Source organism: Drosophila melanogaster, chromosome X (genome assembly GCF_000001215.4).
Source record: "Drosophila melanogaster chromosome X".
Taxonomy (NCBI): domain Eukaryota; kingdom Metazoa; phylum Arthropoda; class Insecta; order Diptera; family Drosophilidae; genus Drosophila; species Drosophila melanogaster.
The window spans coordinates 6,411,183-6,428,058 of record NC_004354.4 but is presented as its reverse complement, the minus strand read 5'-3'; the positions used below and the strand labels follow the sequence as shown (position 1 = coordinate 6,428,058).

The 16,876-nt window shown below is 42.4% G+C and overlaps 2 protein-coding genes across 2 annotated transcripts in view; both read left to right on the top strand.

Annotated features, from left to right (window-relative positions):
- CG42340 (uncharacterized protein) overlaps positions 1–4,936 on the top strand; it is a 101,201-nt gene extending 96,265 nt beyond the window's left edge. The window contains exon 9 of the mRNA NM_001272346.1: positions 3,872–4,936. The gene's annotated coding sequence lies outside the window, so the exon portion shown is untranslated. The remainder of the gene's footprint in view (positions 1–3,871) is intronic.
- A 3,688-nt stretch (positions 4,937–8,624) lies between these two features.
- On the top strand, positions 8,625–9,299 carry CG33668 (uncharacterized protein). Its single transcript, NM_001031873.3, has 2 exons — positions 8,625–8,683; positions 8,743–9,299. The coding sequence occupies exon 2, from the start codon at positions 8,760–8,762 to the stop codon at positions 9,240–9,242; it is 483 nt and encodes a 160-aa protein (NP_001027044.2). The 5' UTR covers positions 8,625–8,683; positions 8,743–8,759; the 3' UTR covers positions 9,243–9,299.
- The last annotated feature ends 7,577 nt before the right edge of the window (positions 9,300–16,876 follow it).

The following is a 16,876-nucleotide window of genomic DNA, read 5'->3' as shown; positions in this document are numbered from 1 at the left end:
AAGTGTTGCACTCATTTTAAAGTCTTTTACAACTTAACAACTTCAAGCGTGGATAGCAAATATAGTAACCAATTAAAAATGAATACGTATTGTTTACTGATGAGTACCAAAAAAGTTTCATGAGAAATAGCTTGTTTTTGTTCATCTGGGAATGATAATAGTGTAAATTACAGCAACTTGGCCATGATGTATTAGCTTGTTTTTGTTTTCTGTTCCTTTTTTTTTTTTTGAGTGTACCACTGGCACCACACTGATACACATAATGTAACTCATCTTAAGCACATTAAGAGATGTGCAGGACCCGCAGAAGTGTGCGGTCCTGAATCCGGAGGATATCCTGCTGGATACTGGATACTGGATTCTGGATTCTGGATCCACCAAGGATAGATGGCGGTGGAGCAGCAAGCGGCACTTGCGGTCGAAAGGCAAACTCTGAGTTCAGTTGGTTGAGTGAATGGATTAAAAGTCCATCAGAATGTACATAAAAGTCATTGACTTAACAGCCGGGGTCCGGGGTTTCTCAGGATTTTTCCGGCTCTTCCGGCTTTTTCGGTTACCGCGAGCTCTCGAGGGTCGTCCAAGTTATGTGCCCCACCTGAGGGAATCTTGGGTGGGCATCATTACTATTATTTCCCAGGTTTTTTTTTTAACCCCCAGTTATTTGTTGGTTTCTGCATGTGTGTGTGTGTTTGTGTGCTGAACGGCGCTTCACTTGCCGCACGACAACACTGGCGCTCGCGTGTGAAATTAAATTGTTTGTTGGTTCGCGGAAAATGAAAATAAACTTTTGTCTTCCTGCCGTTGTTGTTGCTGTTGTTGTTGCTGTTGTTGTTGTTGTCGTATTTCCGGCACGTGTGTGTGCCCATGTGTGTGGATTTTACACGGGTAGACCGATCAAATGTTGCGACCACATGACTAATTGAGGTTGGGCCTTTCGAAACGTTGAATAAGAGTGCTTAAATCGGTTTGATCTGGAATTAAAACAGAATTTAGTCGGTACATATATGTATGTGTTATATATATATGTGTTAAACATTTTGTGTCACTTTTACCAGAATGGATAGCAACATATTCCGGTGTTTATTCCGAACTCGAATCTCCTATTATTTAAGCAACTTGTAATACACTTTTAATATACGCTTAACGAACCCCAAAAATGTGCCCTGTAATGCCAACTGAGATTATGTGGTCTCAAATGAAATTGAGCAACGAATGCGATGTGGGGCGCATCATTAAGATTAAATGAAAATGCCGCCAGTGCATGAACATGGACAAGTGAGCCTGATTGGGGCTACCGCAAATTCGGGATGCGATCGAATGTCGGTCATCAATTTGAATTATTACCTGGCCAACATTTTGTTGGCCATGAAACGGGGCTTTCTGTAATGAGCCGAGCATGATGTTCAATGTTGTGCAATGCGGGACTCGTATGCAAAACTTAACGCCAGTCATTCAGTTTGCCCGGCACACGAAAAACCACGCCAAGTATTCCCGTCCGGCAGGTGCCACTCCATTATGGAGTGTACAATAATTATGCTGCGGTTTTGTTTCTGGTTTTTCCTACTGCGGTCGCCATCGTGCCTCATTGACCCAATGTCCTGTCCTGCGGGATGAGGATCCACCCATTATTCTGTCAGTCAGTCGGCAAACATATTAGTTTATTGGTGATTTCCCCAGTTGTATTCCCATCTCCATTTCGCCAGTTCCAACATTTTTCCATTTTCCGGCGGGAAAATCACGCGGCCTAACGACGCGAAACCGCAGGCTTAGGCAACACCATCCCAACCACCCACTCATCCTTCAAAATCCGCGAAACGCAAGTACGAAATGTATTTACACTGCAGGCTTCATTCAATAACAACTTACTGCAACTGTACATATGAGAGCACTGCGAGAAATTAATGTGTTATACACATTAATTTGGCTTACTAAAAGAACGGCAAAGGACATAGAAAGAAAGAAATCAGTATGCCTTATATCTAAAACTATATTTCAACTAGTTAATTTGAATTTTGTGTAACTATTTTATTCTAAGTGCATACATATGTGCTTGTAGGAAAACCATGGTTATGCGAAAAGCGGCTCAGTGTCATTAGGTGTTTGGTTTGGCAGCAGGAACTGGGAGTTGAAAACTGGGAACAGGAACGAGAATCGAAACAGGACGTGGACGAGGAGCCCAAGCCAGAGAGTTGCCATGTCATCGAATTTTCCGCATTTATAAACGCAATGTATTTTCCTGAAGCGACGGGACTTTGGGATGCGAATGAATGGCAAAGTTATTATGTAGCCGCAAACGCTGCATTCCTCTTATTAACTTATTCAGCGTGCCGGCGCAATCAATCCGTCAATAAATATAGACGGGGGAATTGCGGTGGAACGGTGTGGAAAACTCGAATCCGGGGAAATCGGTGAAATCGGGAAAATCGGCTTTGGACCCCGATTCTCCGGCGAGCAATCACAGTCGCAGGCACAGAATGTTCATACATTTGCGGCCGATTTCGTGGTATTAAGAGTCTGTTACTCGTTCACTGTGTGTTTTTTGTTTGTGCTCTGCGTTCTGCGAATCCATATGCTTTGTCGAAGGATCATTTCATACGGATAGCACTCCCTTTTGTTCGCCATCAAAATTGTTGTTCACTTTTATATTATTGATTCCACGGAAAATTACCAGTCCGAGTGTTCGTGCCAAGTCTGGGGAGTCAATAAGAAATTTCAGGAATTTTGCAAGCTAATTCATACGAATCCTGTGCGTATTTTTGGGACAAAAGGTGGGAGAGCTTAAAATCTCAATTGTATTCCGTTGAATTGCGTTGTTGAATTGCGTCGCAGTTAAATAAGAACTACTTAGTAAATAATGCAGAACTGATTTGCATTTCGGTTTCATTCGAAACCGGTTTAACGTAATGCGTAGTTCATTAAATAGTTCTATTGAATCATGTTTTTAAATTTGTATTAATATCTCGCCAAATGGTTTTGATAACTCAATTTAAACTAGAATTTTACTCACTATATATCCATTTGATGAAAGTTAACGCTTGAATTCAAAAACTGGCCCATAACTAGAGTGGTTGCCTAAGTTTGAGTTTTGGAAACAATAATTGCAGCCGGCGACCGCAGAACTTTTGTTTAATAGACCCAATCACACATTCAACGAGATGAAGAGGGCTCCTTGGGGGGGTGGGGAGGGGGGTGGCAGAAAGGCAGGCTGTGGCAGCGGCGCACACTTAACTCAAGTTTCATTCAATTATTGTTAAGCACCTCAAGTTTTCTTAGCCGCACACCGCAAAACGCCCGCAGTCGCCATGGGCGTGGCTTCCCCCTACCGCTTACCATTCACCTCTCCCATTCGCAAAACCCAATCCGAAAGCCAGGCCAACGCCCACCTTTTGCGACTGGGGCCCGAAAACGAGGCCACTTGAAAGCCAAGCCAGCGGAGAAGACAACCAACGTCACCTACTCAACGGACCCGACAAACCCATAAACACCATGTCAGGAACCGGGCGGAAGATGACTCCCATGCGATGGAGGTGGGCTGCCGTCTTTCTGGGCTCAGCAGCCGCACAAAAATGTTGTCGCACAATTTTCTGGCTGGCCAAAGTCTTTTGCACTGGGAAAAAAACACCATGTTTAGGAAGCAAGAATAAGTCACTTACACCGATTTCATTCGTCGAAGTTACAACTAAAAACCACGCTAAAACTTCCGGTTTCGAAGTGGAAAATCTTCCTATGAAATCTAGCTTATATTCTTTCATATTACTTACCTTGTGTTGCAAATACTTATGTTCTCAAGCTTTGTCTTTCTAATATAATGTATAAATAGCATCTTATAATATTATTATATTATTAATTACATTTAATGCTATCCTTGCAGGAATTATGCCCAGTGTACGCACACACTCATATGCTCGAGAAGGGAAAGCGGGTGCCCCTGTCACACTTGGCCATCCCAAGCGGCAACCTGGCCAACTCCCGAGGCCTGACACCAATACTAATGCGTGCGATTAACATTCGGAATGGTCTGCTTCCAGACGGAGATTTGATGGTGGTGGTGGGGGTGGTGCAGCGAGGACGAAGGACGCAGGACTTCTGGCAATCGGCAGGCAATTGGCATGGACGCGACTCTGGGCTTTGGGCCACATACGATGGGCATAACCCGTCGTGGGGCTGCGGACACGGTCAGATGGCTGCGGTACATGTGTACATGTGTACCCATTCTCAGACACACACTCACGCACACACACACCGTTACCTACACATGTTCCACATATCCCACATATTCCACACCCAGTTACACAAACACATGTAGAATCTAAGCCAACACGTACGCCCACGCATACACACGGCTGCATATGTTTGTTATAAGTCCCCCTGCAAATATGCGATAAACTACTTGCCACCTGGGGGGTTTCCTGGGCTCGGGCTTTGTGTGGCACTGGCGGTGGGTGGTGGGGTGATTCCAGGACCTCGGAATGGTGTCGGCTACACGAAAAATGGCGGCATGTCCTGTCTTGTTGCCGCAACGTGTGTCTTTCGATCGGATGGCAAGAGTGGCCGGATATGGCCAGGGATGGCAAACAACGCGACGGTGATTCAATTGCAGTATATCCTGTTTCAATCGAGTGAATTTATTAGATTTTTCAAATTGCGAAATGAGTAAGAAAGAATGCTCGATTGCTAACTTGATATTAAGAGCCTTAACTATTCGTTGAATGTATATATTACTAAGTGCTGCTAAAACTACACACTATATCCCTTTGTTAAATAAAAGTTAAGCTTTTCACTTTAATTTCAATCGAATTGTACAATACGAATAAAATTGTAATTCCACCATGACATTTCGTTTGGCATTTGGGAAAGTATGAAATTGGATATGTTTAAGCCTTTTCACATTATTGCGTACGTGGACTCATATTGTAACTGACCTTAAATAAAATACAAATAAATGTGATTGGGGTATTAATAGCCTTCCAATTGAAAAACAAAATGTCTGCAAATCGATGAAACTTTTCACTCTGAAGACAAAAAAAAATCCCCTTATTATTTGCTCTTTGAAAACTACCATTCAAATATGAACTGTTAGCGGGCTTAATTGAAAAATGAACCAAGTTCGTGCCGGCTTTTTCGGATGCTTGCCTTGAAATATATGGCCTTTCAACCGGTTCCCAGTGGAAAATTCCCAGACTGCAAGTTGCCAGCCCTTTACGAGGAAGGCAAAAAAAAAAAAAATGGAAACCATGTTGCCAGCGGCCACGTAGAAGGCATAACTTCGCTTCACTTTACGCCTATTTCACATAAAACTTACGATTACACAAAAAGAAAAAAGCGCAAAAAAGGCACGAAAATGGGCGGCTGTGAGTAGTGGGCGTGGCAGTTTACTTTAAGACTTCTTAGCGAAAAAGCGACACACTGGAAGTTTATTTTGCGGTGCGATTTGATTTTATGCAAATGATTTGGGATGGGATCGAAGGGTCTGAGGGGCAAGCAGAAGTTGCGACAACTTTCAGGCAAATCAATTCGAGCTTGCCAAAGTGACACAACTTTGAACACACACACACAGATACACTCGCAGATATACCAGCTCGCACACACACACACACACACATACGGAGGGCGAAAAGGATGCGAAAAGAAGCACGGAAACAACAACTCGGAAAAAGGAGAGAGGCGAGCGGGCGTGGAAAAGTGTCGAAAATGCGAGTCAAGGCGCCGTTTTTGCAATTTGTGTGCGACGCGATGTCAAAATACATTGCCAGCTACAAAAACAACAGTAGCAACAGCAACAAAAACCGCACATGGCAAAAAGTTAAAAAAAAAAATGGGGGAAAAAAATAGCAGAAGAGCAGAGAAGCAGCCGCATGTAAATGCCAAACGCTAGTTGCGGACAGTACGCGACATAAGTCTATTTAGCCGCAACACAATCCTTCTCGATTTACTAATGATTTGAAAATTCAAATTTTGGCAAACATTAATATGCATGAGCACAGTTTTACACAGTTTGTATGCTAATCTTAGGGTTTTCTTCTGGGCTTTCTAGAAAATACCTTCCGACTCACCTAGAAAACTTAAGGAGCTGTATAAGACGCAGAAACTTTGAAATAAATCATAGGCTTAAATTGTAGAGTTTGTGACTCTTAAAGGTAAAATGTTCATTGAAACTGGTTGACGTGGCGTATGCGTGATATTTTCATTATTTCGTATACGTAATAGCATTCAATGTGCAATGTGTAAGTAAGTGTTTCAATGTTTTTTTTACTTTATTTATCTTATAGCTTGGTAAGGAATTTTAGCTCATTTTTTCCATTTTCTTGACAGTCTTACGCTCTCGTCGCTCACTGTACTCCGCATTCGTTTTGTGTTGTTATTGTTGGTCTGCATACGTGTCGAGTGTTTATTTGAAGGTTAAAAATGCATAAACTTTTAAGCTCGCACACACACACACACACACACATACACACAGCCACCGACACTAACACTAATGGCTTTAATTATTAATATTTCAGCGTGAAATTTAAATTCAAAGCATGACAGCCAGCAGAGCGAGAGAGTGAGAGGGCAAAATAGAGAAAGGAAACACACGGAATACTCGGAGGCTACAATTTCCACCACCCATTCACCCATTTCACCTAGTTCTTTCTCTTGTTTTCCCTTCGTTTAGTTTTGTTATTGTTTCTCCAGCAATATATTAAAATTCAATTTAATACAATTTCAATTGCTTGTGCGTGCCATTGCGATTGCGGAGGCGAGAAGGCAATAGTGGCTTTGCCGAATGGCAAAAGGTGATGTGTTTTGCACATTGGCGCCCATTAGTTGGCCAGAACGAGGGGCATATGACCCTAGAATTACTTAAAAGGCTCTGCGGTAAGTAATAGTAGTTACTTGCTTAGAGAAGATAAATTGACCTTAGACCGAGCAAATTAAATGGAGTGTTCATTGTCTCTAAGTCGATGGATATTTAAAAGGCAATGGGATATGTGTATCTCTCCGTATTTTTAAGTATCCCCAAATGGGGGGGGGGGGGGGAATGGCCGGCATATAAATGTATTATTAATATTTGTGGACAGTTGAATTACCCATTCAGTGTTACTGGGTACGATTGTGTCTATTTTTCTGTTCGCCAATATTTCTTGCCGGCTCCCTCACCCGCCAGATACTTTTTTTTTGCGGGTTATTCTGCTTTGTATGCAAAACGTGCAAAGTTCTGTTGTTGTGGGCGTTGCTGTTGCTTGTTTTATTGTTGTTTGAAGTGCGTGTTGCATCGTTCAACGCTGGCGTTATTTATGCAGCAACAGCAATAGCAACAGCAACATGAACGGAAGCGGCAACAACGTCTGCCAGTCGATCTATGTATGTAACCCTTTGCTGTTGTTTCTCTTTCTGCTGGCATTTAATGAAGAGCCCACCATCAACGCAGAATCGGGGCCTAGACCCACATTCACATCCACATCCACATCCACATCCACATCCACATCCCTGGCACATATCCTTGTCCGAAATTCGAGGCCATTCCCTGACATGTCAGTGTTGCTGTGCTGTCAGTGCTTGTTGTAATTTGCATTTCATTTTTCGCCTTTGTAGTGCAAAAATATCATTAAATTAAAGGGCACAAAATGAAGGAAGCAAAGTCCGAAAGGATCCAAAATTCTAGCTCAGTATTTTAAATGCATCTTGTACGAAGAGTAAGGCGAACAAAGTAAAATAAATCAAGAAATCCAGCACAGACACGCACACAATGGCAGTGCGTCTTTTATGTTGGCTTTCCTTTATTTCCGTTTGGCTAAAACAGCGATTAAGCTCAGAGTTTAATTCACATGACACTCATATGTAAGCCAATAAATGTCTGAGTAGAAAAGAAATCACACTTTTTACACAATTTCTAAACAGATTTCTGTCGTAATTTAGTCAAATTTCGTAGCACATCTGAAAGAGTGACTGTTTGGAGCAGCTGTCAAACAAAGTTTGCAATCCTCTTCGCAATTTGGTTAGCACTTATATATTCGATTGAAAGTTTAGATCATTATTTTCAATGTCTTCGATAAAAAAAAACAACGCATGCTAACGAACCCTATTATTTTAAAAGGATAAAAAATGGCAAAAAAATTACTTGCTCTGATTTGAACACCAATCGATTGGAAATCAAAATACGAGCTCAGCGAGGTATGACATTCCATATTCCGACCATTATTTCTCTTGTTTTGGCTAAAAATACGAATTATGAATTGCCAGAAAATCAGAAAAACGACTTTTGTCAGAAATTCGATATTTACAATGGGTTTTTTCATCATAACTTGTCTAAAAATGGTCGTAAAGTCCAAAATGTAGTAGTTTTTTACAGCTAATTACCGATATTAACGAACCCTATCACTTTTAACTGGATTAAACAAAAATTATTTTTGGGCAAATTTTCGCATTTTTGATAAGGGGTAACATCATCAAAATTTGCAAAAAATGGCAAAAAATTTAATTAAAAAATTTAATTTAATTTAATTTGAAAAATTTGCATAAACAACAATAAACAGTTAGTCATTTTATATTGTAAATGCAAAAATCATGTCGAACGGAGAAGGCAGTTGAGTTAAGTGTCAAGTCTAAATAGACAGTCAGTCAGTCAACACGTATAGTACGGCAAGTAAGGTTCGATCACAAAAAAAATTTGTAGCTGATTTTAAGCAAAATAAGATTCTTGGTACGTATGGACACACAATAAATTGACCAATATTATACATAAGCTCATACCGTTGACAGACTACTCCGAAGCGAGAATGAGCTTTAAAAGTTCTCATAAACTAAAGCCAAATTGGCTTTCCCGTTCTAAGAAATACAAACTGTCGGAACCATCAATGATTATACGCGATATCAGACAAGAGAGAGCTCTGCAACAAAAGTTTGTAAGCGACACTCGTTCAATGACAGATTTGATGCAGCAGTTACTTAATGGCAACATGCTCCACGGCGACGTTATTAGTTCGCATTTTTTGGAATTTCCGAAATCTAGATGTGTGCATTTTGAGTTCTGTCCCGAAATAGAGAGGAGAAGAACTACAAAAATCTATAATATGCGACGTTCTGTGCAGAGAGCATTAGAATATGTTGTACAAAATTCAATTGTAAGACCGAAAATTGAAGACGATGTCGAGGAATCGCAGATGGAAATAAATAATGGATGTGGTGCAGTAGTTATTGACACGATTGCTGCTGCTTTTGAAAATTCGAAAGATGTTAATTTGACTGACAAGCGTGACTAAATCAAAAACGATTCGAAAAATGAAAAACAAAATTTCTGTTGTTAATCTATGCATGCTAAAATAAAAAAAAAATGCCCCCTGCAAAACTCTTCGTTTTACGTTAATTCCCATTTTAAAATATAACTTCAGTTATAAAAATATTCATTAATATATATTTAATGCTATTAGTATTTATAAAAATACTTGCTGAGATTTGAACACCAATCGATTGGAAATCAAAATACGAGCTCAATGAGGTGTGACATTCCATATTCCGACCATTATTTTTCTTGTTTTGGCTAAAAATACGAATTATGAATTGCCAGAAAATCAGAAAAACGACTTTTGTCAGAAATTCGATATTTACAATGGGTTTTTTCATCATAACTCGGCTAAAAATGGTCGTAAAGTCAAAAATGTAGTAGTTTTTTACAGCTAATTACCTATACTAACAAACCCTATCACTTTTAACCGGATTCAAAAAAATAAATTTTCGGGCAAATTTTTGCATTTTTGATAAGGGGTAACATCATCAAAATTTGCAAAAAATGGCAAAAAAATTACTTACTGAGATTTGAACACCAATCGATTGGAAATCAAAATACGAGCTCAACGAGGTATGACATTCCATATTTGGACCATTATTTTTATTGTTTTGGCTAAAAATACGAATTATTTATTGCCAGAAAAACAGAAAACTACTTACAACGTGCTTTTTATGTGCTTAATGTCCTTGGGCCGTGATATTAAAGAGACATTGTGCGTAAGGACTTGGCCATTTAAGTGCGTGTTTTGAATGCATTTTGCAAAGAAAGTGAACCGAACAACGGAAAATAAATCAAGGTATTCAGAGCAGGCGCAGTCATACAAACACACTCACAATCTGCACTTTATGCACAACTTTTTGTTTTACCACAGCTTCTGTGTGGGTGAAAAACTGATTTAACTGAGAGTTTAATTCATATGACACGCATATGCAAGTCGATAAATGTCTCTGTGTGCTGGCCTGCATATAGAATTTATATAATATTTTTGTTAACAGATATACTATACTAAACAAACAACCGACTTACATAGGCGAACTGCAGCGTTGGCAAAACTTTATCAGCGGCAGGCAGCGGGGTCAGAGGTTAGCCATAAATATGTACGTGTGCCAATGTGGGTGTGTGTGTGTGTGTGTGTGTGTGTGTGTGCATCCAACTGGCTATGTACTAACTGAATCAGGTCAAAGAAAACACGCGAAGGGTAATAAACATGATAAATACTCGGCAAAAAGAACAGCAAGGGCAAACAATTTTAATAAAGAACGCAAAATAAAGAAGCCTGAACGCAATCCTGTTGAATTCGGATTGAAATCATAAAAGGGATCCTGAAAGAGCATCAGGCTCTATTGCCCAAGTGCTAAATAACTACATTATGTTGTTTGGCAAGACTTTCTCATCCTTGTTGGCATCTCTTTACTAGTCGGTTAGTTGACTCATCGATTATTAACAGGTCCTTTAACCTAAACTTAAGCGGAATCCAGTCGACGAAAGGATTAAATCAGAGATAAACCCAATTAAAGCGGAAGTCCTCGGGCCGCCTCCAGCTGAGCCATCATTATAGTTCCAATGCCAATTGCAATTCCAAGGCGAATCTGGACAACCGGTCGCAGGACATCGATGGCAGCAGGAACCGCCTCATCCCGAGAGAATCAAAAGGACAAAGGGGAGTACCAGCTGCAGCAGCAGCAGGAAGCTGGGAACCGGGCACTGGCAGCACACTTTGCATTCCAGCAATGCCGAGAATCTCAGTTTCAGTGCAATTAGCTGCGAGCTGGGAGCCGGGCTTAATCAAATGCCCAACTACCTCGTCCTTTTCGTCCTTACGATATATAGGGGTATGGAGCGAAGATGAAGAAGCTCTGGAAAAAGTGCAGAACATAAAAATGTTTGCTTCCGGCCAACAATACAGAAGCCGCAATATTCACACTTTTACAGCTGACTGGGCACACACATCCAGGCACATCCAGGCACATCCAGGCACATCCTGGCATCATGACGGTCCTGATGGACGAAGCAGGCATACAAATGAAGAGAGCTGGCAGGCAAAAAGTTGCCTGAAGTTGCGTTGCAGCTCCCGATGAAGTCGTTCCAAATGAATATGCGTGCAGAGCCGAAAACAGGACAGCTCCTCCGCTCAACGAGATGCTTGGGACTGATGCCCATCCTCATCCACATCCTCATCCACATCCTCATCCCCATTCTCAACCGAATCTGAGTCTGAATCCTCATCCTTATCCGAATCTGAAGCCTCATCCCCAGACAAATCCAAAAGCTCTCTCCCCACTCTCCATCATTCATGATTGCCGCAGTCTGTGGTCTCATGATCGTAATTTACTATTCACAAAATATTCAAAACTGCTGCACAAGTGACACTCGAATGTCTTTTCGCAGTCCCAATGACAGACGCAGACGCATTCACAGTTGGAGCCATTTGGAGCCTGAATCCAGGACTCGGGACTCGGCATTCTGGTCTAGAGACATCCCCTCCCCGAGCTCATCATCCACATCCACACCCGCATTCTCATCCTCGTCGCCATCGCCATCGCCATCCTTGTTGTCGTCTGTCAAGTGCCAAAAGTGCTTTGTGCCTTTTGCTTTTGGCTCTGCGAGTTTTATTGTAATGCTCTTTGTTCGAGCTGGCAAAACTTTGCCCCAGGTTCGTCTTAATGAGAGGGGATAGTCAAGCTCAGCGGCGCCAAGGCGATCCTCGAATAGCACACCTCAAACATAGGATCGATTTTTTGGAAAATCTCCGGAAAAACATTTGAGGAACATTCAAAATAAGTATCATTCAAGTATAAGTATCAAAATCCAATAGATTTCATCTACCGCATTTAATAATTAGTTTCCCCAAATTAAGCCCAATCTGCACAACAATCTAAATACTTCTAGGCAGTACAAATTAATTCGTCTAGTTCATCTTAGGCTCCTCTAATATCTTATCTCTGGTTAACATTCAATGCATTCTAAGTATCTGGCTTTTGTTTGGCACAAAGAGCGTTTAGTGTTTGGCAAAAGGATTTGTTGCCTTGCCAATATGACGATGTGGCATGGGGATAAGGGATTTCCTGCACTTAACACTCAAAATATGCGATTCTATTTTGGTATTTATTTATATGAAACTCTCCATATTTAACGGCCTTCTTGACAGCAGCTCTATAGCTGTAAAATATGAAAATATCTATTAGAATAAACATTATACCATCAATTTGAGCTATTATTTCTTCCGGTATGATTTCCTGCCACGTGTAGTTATCGACTGCTCATTTTGACGATTCGGCTGCATCGCAATAACCCTTGGAGCAATTGGTCTGCATGCCCTTTGTTGAACGAAATGAGAACGTATCCTTGGCACTTGAATGGCGACCAGATGCTAACGCTATCGAGATGCTAACGCTATTGGCCCACTCGCCAAAATCGTTGTTAACAGGCGCGGCATTGTTTTCATTGAGTTATGCGTATAGACAATGAACGGCACTTCTGGCGCAGGATTATTAATCACGTTTGGTCCTTGAATATTCAACAAATCTGCTAGGCGGCTCAGTTCGATGAAGCTTATATGCCCGGCATTGGCTAATTTGAAATTTTCCCGAAATCTCAATTCAATTTTATGTGGAACTAGAAAAACCTTTTTTAAAAAATCTAATTTAGTGCGTTCGAAAACTTTAGTTGCTTCGATGCCATTCCACTTTTTTTTCGGACTTTTGCAAATGTTTTATTGTGTAAAATGCTCGTATTATTGACAAACAAGAGAATAATATTTTTTATTTGCAAGGCACTCATTTCTTTGCCCATCCTTCGCTGCGATTTCTCGGTGGAACAAGTCAGCGCAAACTTTTGGCTGATTGTTTCGACTTTCTTCCCCAAACCACCCACCAACGCTTTCATCGCATTTCACTTCTTTCACTTTTTGGCAACAGAACAAAAAAGCAAAATAAAAGAAAAGGACAAAAAAAAACACCACCGGGGGAAACAACAACTTGGTGGACCATAAAACAAGGTAAACTATAAAAAAAGCGACGCCAAGTGAAAGCAATTACAAATGCAAACTACGAGCAACAGCTGCGGGCGGTACTTCCATGGGGGATTTGACTTAGGGGTATGGGTTTTTAGTTCCCGAGATAGTGGGGCAAATGTGAGTGGAGAATGTGCGGGGCTAAGGTGTGTCCAATCTGCTGTTTTTGGCAGATGTTCTTGGCCTCGCAAGGCGTTCTTTCCTTTTCAGTTTCAGTTCGCAGTTTCAGTTTTGCAAATTTTAATGTCCAACGGGGGCATATGTTTATGACGCTTACTAATAAAAAAAAAACACAAAAACGAAAGAAAAAAATGTTTTTACGACTCGACTCTTCCACTTTCTAGCGTTCTCGGCACTCACAGTTTATGTGGCTTTCTCTTCGGCGAGAATAAACGAATCAAATTCCTTGGCCGGCGCACAGGGCGTATGAGTAATGCAAGTAAGTGTTCTCCACGGAAATGGATGATGCGAAATGGGAAAGGACAGCACGGGGTGTGCCAGGGTTGGATTTTCGGGTAGGATAGATCATCGTGCCATCGCCATGGTAGCTGGCAAATGGTGGCTGCTCGCATTCCAGCCCAGTTAGGGCGAAGGACACCTTCGAGGAATTCCAGAAACTAGAGCCCAAGGAGCAGCCATAAAGTGCAAGGATACGTAATGCAATATTTAGCCTCCTTTGAGCGCGCTTCCAGTGAAGTGACAAAAAAACAAAAAAAAAAAAAAAGATGAAAAGAGGGGTGGGGGGAAGAGGTACACAAAAAATCTCACAAGAAGCAGCCGGCAGATCCTTGGGCTCATCCTGCGTCCCACAGCGCTGCTCCTTGCAACGTGCAACTCGACGCGTATCAAGTTACAACTTGCAACAAATATTAAATCAGTAAAATGTCCTTTAGGGCGCACTCCACTGTAATTGTTGTTGCAGCCACCCGTATTCCTTCCTTTTTTTCCCGCCGGGTAGACGCTTCTAGTTCATCTCGCCGCCATTGTTGTCCTTGTTGTTGTCCTCGTTGGCTCCACTGCCGTTTTCCTCATCTTCAGTTACAGCGCGTCAAAATTGCTGCCAGCCCGCGAGTGTTTATGGCGCCTCGCAGGCTTCCCTCGTCCCGTCCGTCCTGTCCGTCCTGATGGAGCTGCTCACCTATCCGATGGAGGAACTAAGCCAGGTGGGATGCACAGGGTGCACAGTGGAACTGAACGCCTGTCCTCTCAAATGTGTATCTGCATCATTTGTATTAATATATATAATATGTATACTCAAAGTGAAGATCTTACCATTGGTATCTACTCAAAGTGAGATTTGTAATATTCCATATTAGATTGCTTCTCTGCAAATGCAATTTTTCATATCCTCTTGTTCGGTTTCTTGGCAACATTTTGCCAGCCACATCCGTGCATCTTTGGCCCAGATTTCCCTTGGCCATGTGGCCGTTGCTCATCACCTCGGATTGAATAAGCGCCTTGTGCCGGGCACTTTGTCAGCTGGGCATATTAATTCGGATGCACTGTGCCGCGGGTCCACTCAACTTCAATCTTCTTCACCACTTTGGCTCCATCCTGTGGCGCTTTTTATTACGCATCCCGTGCGGATGAGACATTGTTGTGCCGCTGATGGATTCCGCTACTTAGGCCGGATTCCCGGTTCCGGCATCCGGATTCCATGGCGGCAGCCGCGGCGAACTAAAAGATTGCGCAAGTCCAAATGCAATTCGCGGCCATGAAATTACCAGCGACTTGGCCGCAGACAACAGGAGATGGAAAACCAGATGATGGGCGGAGTCAAGTGCAAGAGCTTTTGGGCCCAGCCACCCAATGCATTTGACATTGTAATTTGATTTTGTGGTCTGCAGGTACAAATGCGTCGGCCTTCGCCGATGTGGTCAACTGGAGGCGCTGGATATTGCGGCTCTGAATTGTAGTGCCGTTAAATGGCAAAAGCAAGGCGGTTTCCCCGTATCCCCGAATACCCCAAATTCTCATCCGATCCCATTCGCATTCCCATTCCCACTACCATTCGCAGTCGCGAGTTTTGCCACTCGGTCTGCTCCTGTCACTTGCACTTTTCAGATTGTGTGTCCTGTCCTGTCCTGTGCTGTCCTGTGCTATGCTCTGCCGTTCTGTCCTTTCCCATACTTTAGTCCTGCAGCTCTGCAGTCCTGTCCGTGTTATTTATGCCCCTCGGTGTGCTGTACTATACGTATACACATACGAATTATATACACGCTGCGTATGTATGTATGTGTGTGTGAGTGTGTGTGTGTGTGTGTGTGGGCGAGAACGCCTCCGCTGGGATGATAATGTGTGCGCATAAATATACATGGGGAATTTATTAAGTTTTATGTGCCAGCGCACAGAAGTAGGCAACAAGAAGCGCAGCTCACGGCAAGGACTCGCATTCGGATTCAGTTTTGACACCTCGCCTCCTTGCCACACCCAACCCCTCCGCCACCAAAACCTCCTCCTTCCACAGTCCGCCCATCCACCTTGATTCCTGTTAGCCCACTCGGCTCTGCACCTGATTTAAAACAAGTTTATCAACTTTTTTGGCAGGCCAAAAAGAGGCAGAAACGGTAAATTCAAGGCACTCGGAAAAATAGGTAATCCCCTTAATAAGAAAACTGTTTTCTGTTAAACTGTTTTGTACATTTTGATATATAAGCTGAACAACTGACACTTAATCGAAAAAGCTGTCAAATCTATAGTACGAATTGTTCACGGTTTTATCGCACATTTTCGGACAGTGCCACTAAATGTCAGGACTTTAGGACATCAGGACATTAGGCACGTGTTTTTTTGGATTCTGATGTGGATTCTGCTCACAGATCTCATCACATCCACGCTTCCATTCATATCCAACGCATTTGTCGCAATTTTTGCTTTTAACGAGGCAAATTGTCTGGTCCAAAAGTTTAGCTCGTTTTCGTTGGGGAAACTATGCGGTAAAATGATGAAATCAGCGACTTCAATCGCGACTCCCCGCCGGAGCAGTTCTGGCTGGGATCACAGAGTCGTCTGCTTTGCGGAGTACAGCTCGTAAACATTTGCCAATCTGCAGACAGCGCCCCTGGGGGTTATGCCCCTCGCAGCCTCTTCACTTCAACTCGCTGCACTGCCGCCTCATCACTTCCTACACCAACTACTTATCTTATTACCCAGGACCCTCCTGCTCCTTGTCTTCTTCTTCTTCTTCTTTTTTTTTTGAGTCCTCATCAAGTAGTCGCCATGGGAGGCAATTCCATTCCGCTGCTATTTCGTACCGTTCCGTTTCAGTCCCCACGGAACAGAGCTGCAGAATGCAGCGTTGACAAGTCGTCATTCCACTCCGAATTTCCCCGGAAAATGTTGGTGGGTGGAGGGGGGGAAGACACAACCCCCCCCCCCCACCCAGTACAACTTAATTTGCACTACTCACGGGTGCATAGTCGTAGTCGTTGTCGTTGTCGTCATGGCTGCCAGCATCAGGCGCTTTTTATTATTTCTCGCTCTGCCAAATTGTATCCAAGTTATTGTCGTAAAACATACGAAGCTGCCACAGTGCGTATGCGCTATATTTTGCCACAGCACCACCACAGCCGCTCCTTCCTTCTTTTCACATCTCC